General features: G+C 38.9%; 2 protein-coding genes and 1 long non-coding RNA gene across 5 annotated transcripts in view; 1 reads left to right on the top strand and 2 right to left on the bottom strand.

The window, feature by feature from the left end:
* Nucleotides 1-1,387: 1,387 nt before the first annotated feature.
* On the bottom strand, nt 1,388-2,156 carry LOC115600432. Of its 2 annotated transcripts, XR_003988954.1 has the most exons (3): nt 2,032-2,156; nt 1,568-1,666; nt 1,388-1,476 (listed from the first exon to the last, which is right to left on the bottom strand). It is a non-coding gene; the product is annotated as an uncharacterized LOC115600432 (long non-coding RNA). The 2 variants fall into 2 exon arrangements; XR_003988953.1 differs by lacking the exon at nt 1,388-1,476 and having other exon boundaries at nt 1,494-1,666.
* A 45-nt stretch (nt 2,157-2,201) lies between these two features.
* CMSS1 (cms1 ribosomal small subunit homolog) overlaps nt 2,202-15,830 on the top strand; it is a 229,432-nt gene continuing 215,803 nt past the window's right edge. Inside the window, exon 1 of the mRNA XM_030469072.1 lies at nt 2,202-2,350. Coding sequence (XP_030324932.1) covers nt 2,290-2,350 — 61 coding nt within the window. The 5' untranslated portion in view covers nt 2,202-2,289. The remainder of the gene's footprint in view (nt 2,351-15,830) is intronic.
* The window catches only part of FILIP1L (filamin A interacting protein 1 like), a 149,425-nt gene continuing 137,683 nt past the window's right edge, over nt 4,089-15,830 (bottom strand). For both annotated transcript variants that reach the window (XM_008499930.2, XM_030469068.1), the window contains 2 exons: nt 7,749-7,933; nt 4,089-6,490 (listed from right to left, as the gene is read on the bottom strand). In XM_008499930.2, coding sequence (XP_008498152.2) covers nt 6,400-6,490; nt 7,749-7,933 — 276 coding nt within the window. In that variant the 3' untranslated portion in view covers nt 4,089-6,399. The remainder of the gene's footprint in view (nt 6,491-7,748; nt 7,934-15,830) is intronic.

The following is a 15,830-nucleotide window of genomic DNA, read 5'->3' as shown; positions in this document are numbered from 1 at the left end:
GCTGTAGAGAGGCTGCGGTTGTGGGGCTTTCCCCCCAGGGACCGGGAGCTGCCGGAGCTTTCCCTCACGCAGCGTTTCCTTGCCCCGAGCAGGATCCGCACATCATCAGCGCACCCGGGGAGGCTGTAGCAGGCGCGGGGCAGCCTTGGGGGTAGCATTAAGTAGGTGAATCCTTACTCAATGTAAGTACTTAAGGAGCGAACCTCCGAAGGGAGAACCGCTGGGTTCGGCCCCAAGCCCTCTGCGCGGACCCTACCGCCATTTCAGGACGATACCAGTGAGGGATAAACGCAGCCAGATGTGTGATTCGAGCTATATATTCATCTACAGCTATATGCCCCTGCATCTAAATTTTTGCAGCTTTAATCTCTCAAGCCAACCATTCAGAAGGTCAGGGTGAAAGTTTGTATCCCAAGGGGCACGATGTCTTCTGCAGGTGAGCAAAAGAAACACACACAAAATGCTTGCACTTGTGTTGGGCAAGAACATGAAGAGCAGAGGAGTCCCAGGGTGAACTTTGCCTTGGAACGAGTGGGATTTAATGAGATACCTTAGGTGACGTAGGTGGGTGATGTAAGCTTCAGCATATAAATGTGAAGTTTTGTGAGCAATAGTGCACTCGGTTTGGGAAACGTTCACCGAGTGACCAATTCTGTGCACAACTGAATAAAGCAATGTATCCTCCCTAAACATGATCTCTGTTTCTGCATTTGAAGAATTTGTTTAAAATAGTAACAAGGTCACCAGCCGCTGACTTCCTCTAGAAGATTTAGATATCAGTTTCACAGAATCATAGAATAGTTGGGGTTGGAAAGGACCTTGGAGATCATCTAGTTCCAACCCCCCTGCCATGAGCAGGGACACCTCCCACTAAACCAGCTTGTTCAAAGCCCCATCCAACTTGGCCTTCAACACTTCCAGGGATGGGATATCCACAGCTTCCCTAGGTAACCCCTCCCAGTGTCTCACCACCCTCACACTAAGGAAGTTCTTCCTAATGTTTAATCTAAATCCACACTCTTTCAGTTTGAGACCATATCCCCTCATCCTATCACTACATGCTCTTGTAAAAAGTCCCTTCCCAGCTTTCCTGTAGGCCCCCTTCAGGTACTGGGAAGCTGCCATGAGGTGTACCCAGAGCTTCCTCCAGGCTGAACAACCTTAACTATCTCAGTTTTTCTTCACAGGAAAGGTGCTTCTGTGAAATGCTTCTGCTTCTGGATGTGCTCCACCTTCTGTGAAAAATTTGAGTATTTTCAGTTTTCATAAAGGTGAACTGCTTTCCTATGTAGGTTTGATTACTAAATGACTTCTCCTACAGTAAGTATGGTGCCATGAGCCAGACAAAATTCCTAAGTTTTACACAGAACCCTGTTTCCAAGAGCTAAAATTCACCTGGTAATGTTCAATATCAGCAGCCTTGGGCAGAACAACACTAAAGCTCTCGGTCGTGCACCTTGCTTACCCAATTAACCCCTTCAAAGGAGAAAAAAGAAGGAAAAAAAAATGTTTACTTCCACGGAAGTTCAGAAAAATGACTCAAGTATACATGGAATAACACTGCCACCTTATGATGAATTCACGTCCTTACACTTGTCTCTCTTCCATAGCTTGCCTCGGGATATGCTCCGGTATGGAAATACTCAGACTTTAAGCAGGGCCGCTCCTGTGAAAAAAGACACGCGGGTGCTTAGTGAAATGTATGCAAGGTCTCGTTCCCAAAGAGTCAGGAGTATTCATGCAAAGGTATCATATGAAGCTTTACCCTTTATATATGGGTTTCTCAGAAAAGATTAGAAGAACAACCTCAGTCAACAAAATAACTACTTTACAGCATCAACCCAAATTCAGGAAATTTAAAAAGAAATTAAAAAAAAAGGAATTTGTGAAGGAGAGGGCAATATTTTTAAACCCTTTCCTCTTTTTTTTCCCCGCTGTATCTATACTTTTCACTCAAAAAAAAACAACACTACGCAAAAGCAAAACAAACAAACACAACAAAAACAAAGCACGCCAGATTTAAACGCTTACTTTTACCCCTCGGAAAGAAACACTTTGTCAAATATTCATTCACAGGCCATCACTTTCCTCCTGCCCACCTCGAAGCAGCAGCGGCGGAGACGCCACAGGACACGGGTCCCCTCTGCTGCCCCACCCCCGTGCTGGGCCACTGCGCAGGCGCGGCCCTGGGGGTGGGGCCAGGCGAGGGCCGCGCGCGCCACCCCGCCCTCCTCGCGTGGCGGCGGCGGCGGCAGAGGCAGGAGCGGAGGTGTTACCGGTACCGGTACCATGGGGGACGTGCTGGAGGAGCCGTGGTGGGAGACTGCGTCCGGGGCAGGCAGCACTCCAGGTAGTGTTCTCCTGCAACTTGCTTTTCACGCTAGGCTTGAAGCAGTCTTCTGGAGGTCCAGCCCCCTCCTCCCTGGCCCTTCTTCTTCCTTTTCGGGTTGGTTTTTTTCTTTTTTTTCCCCCACTTCCCTCCATCCCCCTCTCTCCTTTTCCTTTCTCCAGTTTTGATTTAGTTGTCCCGGTTTTCCTCTCTCATTCGTTTTTATTTCCTGTGCCTTGCTACCCCTCCTTGTAAACAAAATCCCCGCAGCCAGGTGAGGTCTGAGCTCTGATCCTTCAGGCTCGGGTTAGTTAAAGGGTTAAGCACCAAACGTCAATACCTGTACTTAAGTAACAACAGGAACCCATTCAACAAAAAAATACATTTAAGCGAATTTTAAATCGTGTGGGGAGCGGAAGGGGAAAGAGAGAAAATACAGCTGGAGTTCAGCTATGCCCTGAATTCATTTAGCTTCTAAACTTGTGTTTTCTTCCTAACCGAGTTTCTTTGATGACAGAAGGTTGCGCAGTGTGTGTTGATTGCCGTTGCCGACGTGAAGATACGGTTCTGAAAAGTCCTTGAAAACAGTAAATTCATAGTTGAGCCTTTACAAGGAAAGGGATCTGTGGTACTTGAAAAGCATCAGCCATGTGCTCCCAAGGATGTCCCACATCACCCTTGCCATGTGTTATTATAAAAGGGCAAGAGTTAAAGAACTTTTCAGTAGATGTTCCTCTTGTAGTATGGTACTGAGGCTGATTTAATTTCTTTTCCTGCTGCTTATAATAACTGGCTCCTACATTTGGCTTTTTTTAATGTCTTAAAGCACTTTACAGTCTGTGGTTGCATCTGCAATGTTGAGATTCAGTGTGGAAATTTAGGTAGATCTAGGTGACTAAAATTACTTAAGCATGTTATAGTACCCTATTGTTAGATTATTTTTAAAATAGTTTTTTTTTTAAATATAATATTGGTGAGAGTTAAGAGTTAGTGGGAGTTAGCCTGCACCTCTGGAAGACTCCAGATCTTCCAGTGTTTCTACAGTGGTTGCTTGTTTCCTGTGGAAGGATACTGAAGAATAGTTTGCAATAGGGGAGCAATATAAAAATTATGTGTATGTAATAGAGGGGATCACAAGCAATATAAAAATTATATGTATGTAATAGGGGGGATCAAGCTCTAGTAAGGCTCCTGAGCATTCAGTTTTTATTTTCAGTCTTGTATAACTTCCTTAAGCAATTCCAGTTCCCACAAAAAGTGCTTTTCGTAAGGAATTTTTAATTCAGGAGTCCTAAATATCTTAAAGAGCCTGTCTGAATATTCTGACAACCATTGGTTTCACTTTGTGTGGGTGATAAGCTGGTTTTTATGTTGACGTATTTTCTTTAGAAACTGGATACAAAGCAGGAGTTATGTGATGAACTTTTGGCATGATGGATAAACCATTGGACTTTGAGAGGAAACTGTGAATCACAACTCTTCCAGTTACGTAAAACTACTTGGGATTTTTGCAATGGCATTGTTGAACTACTCAGATAATTCAGGTGGGAAGGAACCTTTGGAGGTGTCTAATCCAGCCCTGTTCTAAAAGCATTATATGTACTTTACTCCAAGACCATTCTTTGAAAATGTTACAAGTAATGATTACAGGTGAGTGTTGTGCAAACCATGTACTCTACTGTCCATATCTCACCTTTGTTAACTTGATGGCAGCTTCTTTATGTGGAGCCTGCTGTAAAAAGTTGACATAAGCCATTAGTAATGTAAGAAAAGCATCTGTTACTTTTATTTTGTGTAGCTATTTTTCATGTACAACAGATGCAAAATCAAAGCTTAGTTTGTACTGCATCCTATGGATACTGTAAAATGCTTTAAAATCAGTTGGCGTGAAATAGGATATCAGGGTTTACAATGGACAATGTAAGCAGCAATGCAAGAAATATTGCTTATTAGCAAGCACTTTTGACAGACTCCAAGTTTATTTCTGTGAAACACTGTTATGTTAAAAAAAGCACTGTGCTATCCAAATTCATTTTATGACCTAACAAATGCATCTCTGCCACAGCTGTAGATGCAAAGCAGAACTCTATATGTATTTTAAAAATGCTGATTTTTTGCCAAGTTCTTTAAGACTAGCCTGAGAATAAGTTCTGACCAATGGAATACTCTTCCTAATAAATCAGCCCTCAAAAGTGTCTTAGGTTTTAGCAACTTGTAGTTAGAAGAGGTCATTTATAAGATGAAATGCATGAAAAGTGTTCAGACCAGCTTAAAGGGTATGAAAACACAAAATATATATCTCAGTATTTGGATATGTAAAGGTAATTCTAAATTTGCTTTTGGACACATAATTGAAACTTGTTTTAGAATCTATATTAAAGATCAAGTGTAGTTACTCTCACTTTAAGACATGAATGTTTACTCTGCTGAAGGTGGTTTATAGTTGTTAATAAACACAAACAACTAAAACACACCAGCAACAAAAAAACAGGTGAAGGGATTAGCAATCTATTTACCTTGTCTCATGACACAAACTAAAGAATCTTGCTCAATAACTTTTTTAACAAGTCTTTTAACTTTGACAGGAGATTTGCGGAGAGAGCTGTTAGGTATTACTGTCTACTTAGCAGTGTTGTTTGGTGTTACAAATGTCCCAAGTCATTTAACAGTAGGGTTTCCTTCCCTCCCTTTGTCCAGTTCATGTCACAACTATGGCCAGTCTTGAATATGGTTTTTGTATTGCATTCAGAACTATAAGGGAGGGAATAAGGAATGTTAAGGAGTTTGTTTAATACTTGTGAAGGTCACTGACTTACTCCTCTTCTCTCCATGAACAGAAAGAGCACGTGTTGCATCCCTGTACATGTCTGCATCTTGCCTGCAGCCAGCATGCCACTTCTCCCCAGCAGTTTGGGAAGAGAGGGACGGACTTCTGTTTTTCAGATATTCTTCCAGTTTCTTTCTTTTATGTTACCACTCCTTGTCTTTCATTCAACATGCTTTCTTTGTCTCCCTTTATCACTTAAGAGTGTCGTATCCCAGTTTGTTAGTTTGTTTAGATCCATGAGTGAGAGCCTGTGTGGGCCATGTGCCTCATAGGTAGAAATGAATGGTGTTATCCTCAGGCAGGAGGAAAAGAGAGAAACACTTCCATGTCAGCAGTACAAATAGTTGAGAAGTATAACATGGTACCATGGAGAACGATCTGGCAGTATTTGTGGGGTCCTTTGTGGGCTCTAAAGTGAGGGCTGCTGTTGTAGGAATCAATTTCTTTTGCCCGAGGTGTTTCTTTTCCTTCTGTAGATTGGCAATAAAGGGTGCCAAATAGCATCAATTTGTAATATGCAATTTGGAGCTATCAGGAAGCGGGCTGTTCAAGTTCTGTTGCGTGATCAGAGCTGACATCTGTTGATGGACCTGTGTATCAAGAGTTTTTTGTTTTTGTTTTTTTTTTTGGCTCATCCATCAGTTGCTGTGCCTTCTTATAAAACCTGGTCTTATACTGAAGAGATCTCTGCTAAGCACATCAAATTGACAGCTGCTTTTTGAAATCTGTGTTTCTTGGTGTTTCCACACTTACTCTGCAAGTTGCAGAATATATAATGGTGTGTGCTTCTGGGAACTGCATTTAGATCTAAACATACATGATCTGGAGCCTTGTAACTATAGTTATGTGCAGATTTAGTAAATAGACGTTGAAACCTTTTATTTTTAGTATGGAAGAGTCAGCCATTATTTAACCTTTGTTTTTTGTCATGTGTCTTGTAGGACACAAGCTGAATTATTTTTTTTTCCATTAGACTGATCTTTCTAAACTTTCCCTTCTCTTAAGTTCTTCTAGATAGTTTTTTTGTGGTGAGGGAGGCATAGGTTTCTGTTGTGAGTTTGTAAAGACTATCAAGCAACAGAGCTAATGTGTTGCTTTCTTTTGGTGTTAAACTTCCAACTCTGAAATAAGAGCAGAAAAACGGATAAACGAATGCATCAAAATATCTCCTTGCTTCAGCAAAAGGATCCAGATTCTGGCTTATAGCAATGGGATCATCACCAGCTTCTGCTTTGCTTGGGAGTTAGGATTTGGCAGTTCTTAAAGTAAGACCTATGTGAAAGGAGTTTTCCCACAAACTATGAGTTGAGCCATTTAGATTGTTGGAATGCACTCTGTTAGGGGAAAAAGAATGAGGGAAACATTAGTACCAGAGAAAGAAATTAAGATGAATATTCTAAAACAGTAACTCTTGTTAGTTGCTATTACAGGATTCTTGTGGGCAGTTCCTTGCAGTAAGAGTATCTTGTTTTAACTTTCTACCATGGAAGAGTGAGAAATTTTCTTGTCAAAGCAAGAAATTGCCTTTTTTTTTTTTTTAATTGAAAACAATGAACCTGGAGTCTCTTCTAATGTTTTGATTTTTTGTGTGTTGTCTGAAAAAGAAACTCTGAGTAAATTTTAAGTCATAAGAGTTATGCTTTGACAAAAGCAAAAAAGTGAATTCTCTCATAGGAATTTCACACAGAAATACATGTGCAAACAGGTAAGTTTGGTTAAAAAATACTTCACTAAGAGTCATGATTCCAGTTATCTATCTTACTTGAATGTGAACAGTTAAAAGGAGGGGCAAAATTGTGGGGAGATGAAGAACAAAATTCTGTGTAAATTACAACTTACTGTTAAGCTCAAATTTTTATCAGTTCCAAAGTACTGTTTAAGTGAACTGAAATTTAAATTCTGTAGTCCAAATAAAATGGTGAAAGTTGATACAGTTACATGATCACTCTCGATTTTTTAATGTATTTTCTTAAGATAATAGCTGCATGAATGTGAGTGGGGATAATCACAGTAGTTAACTCATTGAGGAGAGAATTGTTCGTGTTCATATCGTGCTTTTAAAGTGATGCTTGGCACAGCAAGCAGCTTTGCATTTATTCAAGTTCTACCCATTATAAAATAAGATTTCTCCATGCCTTTCTTCACTCTTTCTTTACTACTGAATATAAGATACTCATCCTGAAACATTTTTTGACTAGATTTACCTTGAAAACAAAGCAGCATCTCTTTCTACCCCTCGTTTCATTGACCATATGTTTTAATAATCTACAGAGACAACATTAGTATTATTTGTGGAAAATGTCAAAACTGAATTTGTAGTAAAAACTAATTTCCTTCTCATGTGCTTCCTTACTTTGAGAGCCAAATTCTGGAATTACACCATAAAATGGCAACAGAGCTTGGTCCCTGCAGACATGCAGTTACCTTTTAAATACCTAAGCACTGATCTGTCTCTTGATATCCTGTGATTGCTGGCCATTGATGTACGGACCATAGGGATGATGTCAGGCTTCCCCAGTGGAAACAACTACTGCTGAGATTCAGTTTTCTTAAATCCATTTCAATATCATATATCACAAAAAAATGATTTACCTTCTTCCTCCACTTTGAAGGCAAGTTTTAGACACAGTCCTTATAATACGTAGCTTTCCTGAACTGCTGTCTTGGAGTGGTTTGTTCAGACGTCCAGCAGGAATTTTGACAGGTAATTTGGTCGTGCTTGTTGGCTTTGGTTTCGGGATCCGAGTTGGAATTGAACAACGGAACGTGTCAGTAATCTTGAAATAAACCAAGAGAATATGTCATGCACATTACGGAGGAGTGACAGATTGGATATTTAGCTCATCACTGTCTTTTCTATTTCATAAAAACTAAATGCATTGCTCTTCAAGTTGTTTTTCTGAATGTCCTTTTTCTGGTAATGAGAGTGTAACTTTGTATTTAACTTATCTTTGTGAACAAATAATCTGAATGGATTGAAGTCTAAGTATTAAATGAGGGGTTTTCTGTCAGCTCTGCTTAGAACAGCAACCCAAGAGACTGAGTGACTGATGGAGTGCAGAACAAGAACTTCCTTGATTTGTGGGTGACAAGACACTGGCACAGGTTGCCCAGGGAAGTTGTGGCCTCCTCCTCCCTAGAACTGTTCAAGGCCAGGTTGGATGGGGCCTTGAGCAACCTGGTCTAGTGGGAGGTGTCCTGCCCATGCAAGGTGGGCTGGAACTAGATGATATTTAAGGTCACTTCCAACCCAAACCGTCCTATGAAAGACTGTGAACTGCATGACTTCGGGTGAATAATCGGAGACCTTCCACCAGCAGAAGCAAGACTTGATTCAGTCCTGAGTAGCAGGCAGTACCTTGCTCATAGTTTACTGTGCCAGATCATTCTTTGAAAGTGACTGCAGTGTACACAAACTGAATGTATTTTTGAGAGAACTCACCCTTCGCAATCCTCATAGTCATAATTAATTGCAAAGAAGTAACCAGACAAAAATAAAAAGTTAAAATAAGCACCTAAGAGGTATAAACACCTTTAAAGGCAAGGAGATTGTTTCAGAGGTTCAATATCTGAGACTAGGTTTAAACTCATCAGAAGGGCTTTTTACATCACCATCATAAATAACCCTTCTTTATACACCTTTTTATAGTTGAGCAACCAAGTAAAAGAAGTTCACTGAGGTGTGTTTTTTTGTTGCTTTTTTTATTAATCATAAATGGAAATGGTGTTCAAATAAGGAGAACAGTATGGAATGAATTATATACTGTGAATTAAGTATGAATAAGATGAACTAGAGCAAAGCAAGTTTTGAGGTACAACTTCCTAGTGGCCACAAAAACCTGCCTAGAATAAATATTTTTTTAAACATATATATCCAAAAGCAAATGCCTGCCATTTGGCTGTAGGAAGTTTTATATGACAGAAGTTCTCCAAAGGAAAAAGCTGAGCCAACATCAAATCATTGCATATACTTAGTATGGAGGAATTTGGGGTAAGCTTGCACATCAAAGAGGTGCTTAATGGATCCTGAGTAAGGAAAAAAAAGGCAACCTGAGCTAACTTGTAATGGTCTCCCAGAATGATGAGGTGTTTTCCCAGTAGGTCTGAAGGAGAATATTTTTTATATCGCTGAATTCTTATTAGTGATGTGCAGTCTGTCATGAAATTGCTGGTGATCTAGAGGAATGTGAAGCCACTTCTGAAGTAAAGGATCACAGATTTGTAAGGTTAACTGCTGAACTGATCAAACTGTAGAAATTATAATAAGAAATAGCACGTTCATCCACGTAGTTACTAGTTTTGTGATGGGAACACTTCTTGTTGAGGATAATATTGAAGTGTGTGTAAGGTATTGTGATACAGATATATGGTATCAGATTGTCTAATAATGAACTTGGCAGTGTCTGTTCCCAGGCACTGGAACTGTGAAATTGTCAGTAGTGTTGAATTGTTTCAATGATCTGTGACATGGCTAACTGGAACAATTCTGAGCCATCGCTTGGGAGTAAGCCTGGAGGAGGGTTGTAGTTTTTATCTGACTAGGACATTTTGGAGGCTCAGGAAGTTTCTTTGTAGTTTAGGTTGACCCTTATGTTAGTGTCTGAGGGGGAGATGTAGGTAGCTTTAACTATTTTATATGCAACCTTGTAATACTAAGATTTTTCATAAAATGTGGCAGTAGTCTCTAACAAAATCATCTTGGGAATGGGAAGTTTCTGTATAAAAAGAAGGATATTCTCACAGTTAAAAAGTCTAAACTGGGTAGTAAGAAGAGCAAGTAGCCACTTTCCATAGTATAGTGGAGATGCCATCTGAGCCTCAGAGACACTTATGATGTTCAACATATTCATAAACAGCATATGATGAGAGTTTCTACTGAAATTAGGGTATCTGCATAGGGCATAAGAGGAAATGAAAAACAATATATGTAGGGAAAGCTGGGTCTCATTCAGTTGTAAATACAGCATCTGTTATCTGTCGGAACACAAATCCTGGAGTCACTACAAATGGCCCTCAATGGCAATTGTCAAACAAGTAACAGACAGGTTAGGAGTTACTAGGAGAAGAATAGGAGAAAACAAAACCAATTGTGACCTGAAGTTGTTGCAGGGAAGGCTTAGATTTGGAATAAGGAAAAATTTATTTACCCAAGGGGTTGTCAGGCACTGGAACAGGCTGCCCAGGGAAGTGATTGAGTCACTGTCTCTGGAAGCATTTAAAATACATGTGGTGTTTAGGGAGCCCAGGGTTTAGTTTAGTGGAGGTCTTGACAGTATTAGGTTAATGGTTGGGCTTGATGAACCTAAGGACGTTTTCCAACCAAAATGATTCTACATTGGTTTTTAAATTTTTTTTTCTTTTTTTAGTGTATAAATCAAACCTGTATCTACATTGTGAATGTTTTGTAGAGTTTTTTCCAAACAGCTTAGAAAAAGGTGTGGCAAAATGCATAAAAATGTGGCAAAGATGATCAGTTATGGAATGGCTTCTGTATGAAGATGAACAGCATGCACTAAACCCTTTCAAGTTTGGAAAACAGATTGTGGAGAGAAAAAAAACATCAGAAGAAACCCAGCATTATGGTGAATAGGGGAATTCTCTAATAATATGTTTGAGAGGGCTTTTGTTGAAGATGGATTAAATAACTAAAAAGTATTTTTCCTTGTCAATGAGCTACAGAATGCCTTAGGACTGGCAGTTTTTGACGTAATGACATAAATTGGTTTAGACTGATTCATGGCATCCATCAAGGACTGCTAAAAACAAGACATGTTGCAGATTTCATCTGTCGATAGCTGTAAGTTATAGACTGCTAGAGGCAGGGTTTATTACTCTACAATAAATACTCCTGATAATTTAACTTTTTTTTTCATAAGCATTTACCACTGGTCATTACCAAAGATGAGATATGTATATAACTAATTTCGTGGTTTTTTATTTTCCAAATAAGAAAGTTTAAATCTGTAAATGTGTTGTGTGGGGGGGGGTTGTGTGTGTTTTCGTTTTGCTTTTTTTTTAACATGTCAAGACAGGAAAGTGTTTGGCTTTAAAAGGAAGGAGTGATGCATTTTTCTTTGCTCTGTATTCCATGAGGATTTTACCTTTAGGTGGCAGCAAAGGTTTTCTGTTATACTGCATCCTAGTATTTTTCACTTAAATTGAACTGAAACTTGTTGTCAAATGCTGAATAATAAATTACATGTATTTTCATGTTAGTCTTGAACTTTAGCACTACTATTTTTATATACAAAGGAAAAATTAAAAAAGAAAACCCTTCCAAACCAACAAACATTCTGTTACTGAAGTCACCATGATAGAAGGGGCTGATGTTTGAGGAAATAATTGTGTTACTGCTATGTGGCTTTCTTTGAGTACTGAGCTGGAACTGTTTGCCTTCTGACTGTGTGGTATGGTCTGGTAGATGAGGTAGAGTATTGAGAATAAAGCATTTGAGTGTGCCATTCCTAGCAGTACTACTGTCTTACGTAAATTTGGAGATGATACAAAGCGTGCTTCCATTTCCCAACTGTAAAAAACTAGTAATCATCTTGTAAGCATATTGACAAAATAAAAAAATTTAGATGCTAAAGTGTTATATGTGATTGTATGACTAAGAAAAAGTTGAAGAGTTCTGTCTTTTTTTGAGAAGTGTTCCAGTTCAGAGATTCCATAGTGTACCAGATGGTTGGAGGATTCTATGTGTAGCTGATTGAACAGCTGTCTTAGTACTTTAAGAAGGTATTTATAGTGTTTTGTGCAACCGACTGAAATTCAGGCTCTAAGGTCTTACTAGTGGGAAGTTAGGTGTGAAAATACCCCTGTGCTCTGTCCTATAGTTTATGCCAGCTTCTAGCTCATGAAAACCACCACTTACAGTATAGCCTTCTGAGCTGTCAGATTTCATTTCGAGCAAATTTTTTTTGGTGATTCAAAATTATGTTCCATTTTGTAGTTCTGAATGACAGTATTGACTACATTATTATTGAATTATTATCACTTAGTGCTGTGAGCTATATTGTAGCTGATAGCTTCGTCAAGGTTCTGCCTGCTGACTGGGTTTGTAGTGGTCTCTGTTGTGCATGTTGCATTCCACTTTAGCGGAATTAATGCCACTCCTAACCCAGACATGAGGATAACGGCTGTATTATAGGGCTTTTTTCCAATGCAAATAAACTATGACAAAGTTTCTGTGCCATAACTAAACTTGCACTTCAGTGGCTGTACCAGTCTAACTGTGTAGGTGTAGTAACTTCTGTCATAGGCAGGGGTTTAACAAACTGTTCATCTAGTTCTATTCCTTCTCATTCAAAATTGAAGAATTGTTTTTTTTCCATCATTCTTGGTATAAATACTGGGGAATAAAGGCTGAATAACTTAAGTTTGAGGAGAAGACTTTATGATATTTGAGTTTTGTTACATATGTAGCTTGATCAAGGACTGAACTTTATTTTTTAAAACTTGGTACTTTACAAAATAGGAATTTTGTTTATGAGTTGTAAACAGTTTGCATCAGTTGTCTAGGTCAATGCTTAAGGGCCTGTAAGATGTACCTGTAAAGAGGGAATTTTATTATGTGGGAATTGTCTGGAAAGCACTTGGAAGTAACTGTTTATCAAGTTCTGGATTAGTTTAGTTGTATGTATACCGAAAATGCTTGTGTCATCTTCTTAGTTCCTTTGCTGCTGTTCAGTATAGAGGCATGTAAAAGGATATATTGGCTATGGCATCTTTGTATGTTCGGGTGTCTGCTTTGTTTTCTGGGTTGACCTCAGTGACTTAAAAAATATATAGGTCTTGGAGGGCTTTTTCAATTCGATTTTTTCATCTACGTATGGGAAATCTGTATTCCCACCAAGGATGCCTCCAAATCTATGTACTCATTCTACCAATTTTTTTTTCCTCCTTCAAGATACATGGTTTTCAGTTTAGTTTCCCCCATTGCGTTTTGTTTTGTTTTCTTTTGTTTTTTGACACTCATTTGTATCCTGAATTTGCTGGCGTTTTTCATCATTGCTGTTTAGTTATGGTTCCTTGAGTTCCATCTATAGGCTACTTTTTATATATGCTATATTTCCAGGTGACAGAGGATGAAATAAGACGTTTATCCTTCCAAACCCAGTCTGAGCTGCCTTTCATGTTCTCTGTAGTCAGTACTCTCAAAATAACAAACACACACACACACACACACATATAGATATAGTTATAGATATAACAGCATCAGATCATTTAACAGTGTTGGTGTTAGAAAATCCCCAAATTTTTGTTAGTGGTGCTTGCAGTTATAGAAACAAGCAGTTAAAAGCTAATTTTAAAGGCAAAGAATGATCTAAGAATCAAGAATGCTGCAGTTTCATAACGATCCTTTAACTTTCTTAGTTGTAAATTAATCTCTGAAGCAGATATCAATCACACGTATTAGGAACTGGCAGCAGAAATGGAGTTAAGAGTGAGACCTTGTATGCAGTGGCTGTGTTTGTTGTTTCATAGTGAATGACTGCTGGTGCTTCAGGGATGGAGACCAACACTCCACAGGTGACAATTGTGGAATTTTCAGATGTGACTGTGAACATGGCTCTTCTTAATTTTGTACAGTCAACTGTGAGAACATGCTCTGAAATACCAGGATATGTATTCATACACTTGGGGTTTTTTTGCGTTTTTTTCTTGCCCCAATACAATGCTTGCTCTCTGGGGAGTGGGCTAAAGCAAGTGCGTGTGTTGGAGGGGGTGTCAAGGAGAGAAAATGTCTCTGTGCAATTCAAATAGTTCTGCCTTTGATCCTAATATTTTTTCCTCTTTGGAAGTATGATGTATGCTTCCTGTTTGAACTGTATTCCTTTAAATAAGGGGAAACATGTAGAGCTTCTGCTTAAGTTTTCTTATTTACTTTTCTACAATCATTGTATAAATTGTTCCAGGTTAAATAACTTTAAGTATTAAGGGTGTTTCTCACTGCTTAAATTTTTAGTTGAAGAAATATAATGGAGAGCCTCTGCTTTAGTGAGAATGGCCAGGGGATGGTGCTGAAGATCCTTTACACAGAAGTCCCCATAACTGTGCAGAAGCCTCTTGACAGCCTTAAATTTGTTCCTGGAGTAGTGCAAGTTAGAATGACATAAGATAAAGCAGTAAACTGGAATATTCCCTTTGAGGTCTGAAAAAAACAGTTCTGGCTGAAATTTCCAGTTAGATCTCCTCAGCTGCACAGGGCGTTTGGGTATTTCCTGTTCTTTCACTGGGTTCTGGCATATGTCTTTTAGGAATCCAGGGGGAAAATTCTCAGTTGCTCTGCATTTCCTTTTATGCAATCCAATTGTGTGTAAATGAGAATCACAAATAATTCTTACACTTACTAGATGAGACTTAAGCCAGAGTAATATCTGGTTTGGGACACTACATTGTCATACCATTATAAACAGTTCTGCAGGGGGAAAATGTTTAGCAATCTGTATGGTTGTAGCTTCAGCAAATGAAATTTAGTTTAGAAATTAGCAATATTCCTAATGGCAAGGATCTTTCAGACCTGTTACGGATTCCTGGGATAACTGTGAAATTGTTTTCAAGGGTTTGAGTCAAGATGTAGTAAGGAAGTAGGTTGGAAAGTGCCCCTGAGGTCCCTTTTGAGCTTGTTTTTATGGGATTATTACTCTTTTGCTGATATTTGGCCTATTACAGTGCTCTGGATTTTGATAATATGACCTATTTGACAGAAAGACCTGTATTAATATTAGAAATAATTTCCATATATATAACTTGATTTTCACTCATGTAACCAAATGTGTCACCATGGTCGTATTTCCTGAACACCAAGTTTAAATCTATATTCTGTTGGTGAGGAAGAGCATGGTTGGACAGAGTTGGAGGCAGAAGCTTTATTCCCAGTCACAAGTCTGTTACGTGCCTTGCTTTTCTTGAGGAGTGTCCTCACTGGGAAATGTGATAATCTTTTAAACATAAGAGAGTTTAAAGAACTGTTTTTAGTAGATAATTGACAAGATAAAGGGAAAGGTAAGGTTATACAGTGGGTCAGCTCCTGTAGGACAAGGATTTACCTGGGACTGGTTGATCAGTATTGCCATGCAGCTGGCTGTTCTCTGAAATGAACACCTGCTTCTTGATAGTTTCCATTTCTTCCCCCCTTGAAACAGGAAGGGATCTCAGGCCCCGTGTTAGGGTCCCTGAGAAGCCTCTTTAAAGAATGCTAAACATATTAATTCTGCAACATTAATTCTGTCCAGGAGAGGGTAGTGCTAGTGCTTAAATGTGTCTGCTTCTTAACTGTATTTCTATGCAATACATCATTTTACAAATCTGTGTTAGATCATCATTTCACTTGGTTTAAGGCTTCTCTGCGATTTGTTGAATACGATTCATGGGAGTGGGTCTTATTCTGAACAGATTAAGGGCAGGTAGGGATATATGTATTTGGTTGTGTTTGACTATGTAGTTTTTAAAGATGTGTGGAGCTGTGCTCATACCTGTGCGTACCTTAGTACCTTTTAGCATGAAAAGATCTTCAGTATCAATATTATCTGTTCAAAGGCTTTGAATACATTTTTCCTATGTTAGATAATATATATGTTGAAGAAGCATACAGGGCTAACCAAGCTGGGCCCAACTGCATTCTGCACAAATAAAGGAAGAAGAGCCCTCTGCTTTTGCCATTATGGCTTT

Source organism: Calypte anna, chromosome 1 (genome assembly GCF_003957555.1).
Source record: "Calypte anna isolate BGI_N300 chromosome 1, bCalAnn1_v1.p, whole genome shotgun sequence".
Taxonomy (NCBI): domain Eukaryota; kingdom Metazoa; phylum Chordata; class Aves; order Apodiformes; family Trochilidae; genus Calypte; species Calypte anna.
This window is presented reverse-complemented; position numbering and strand designations above follow the sequence as displayed.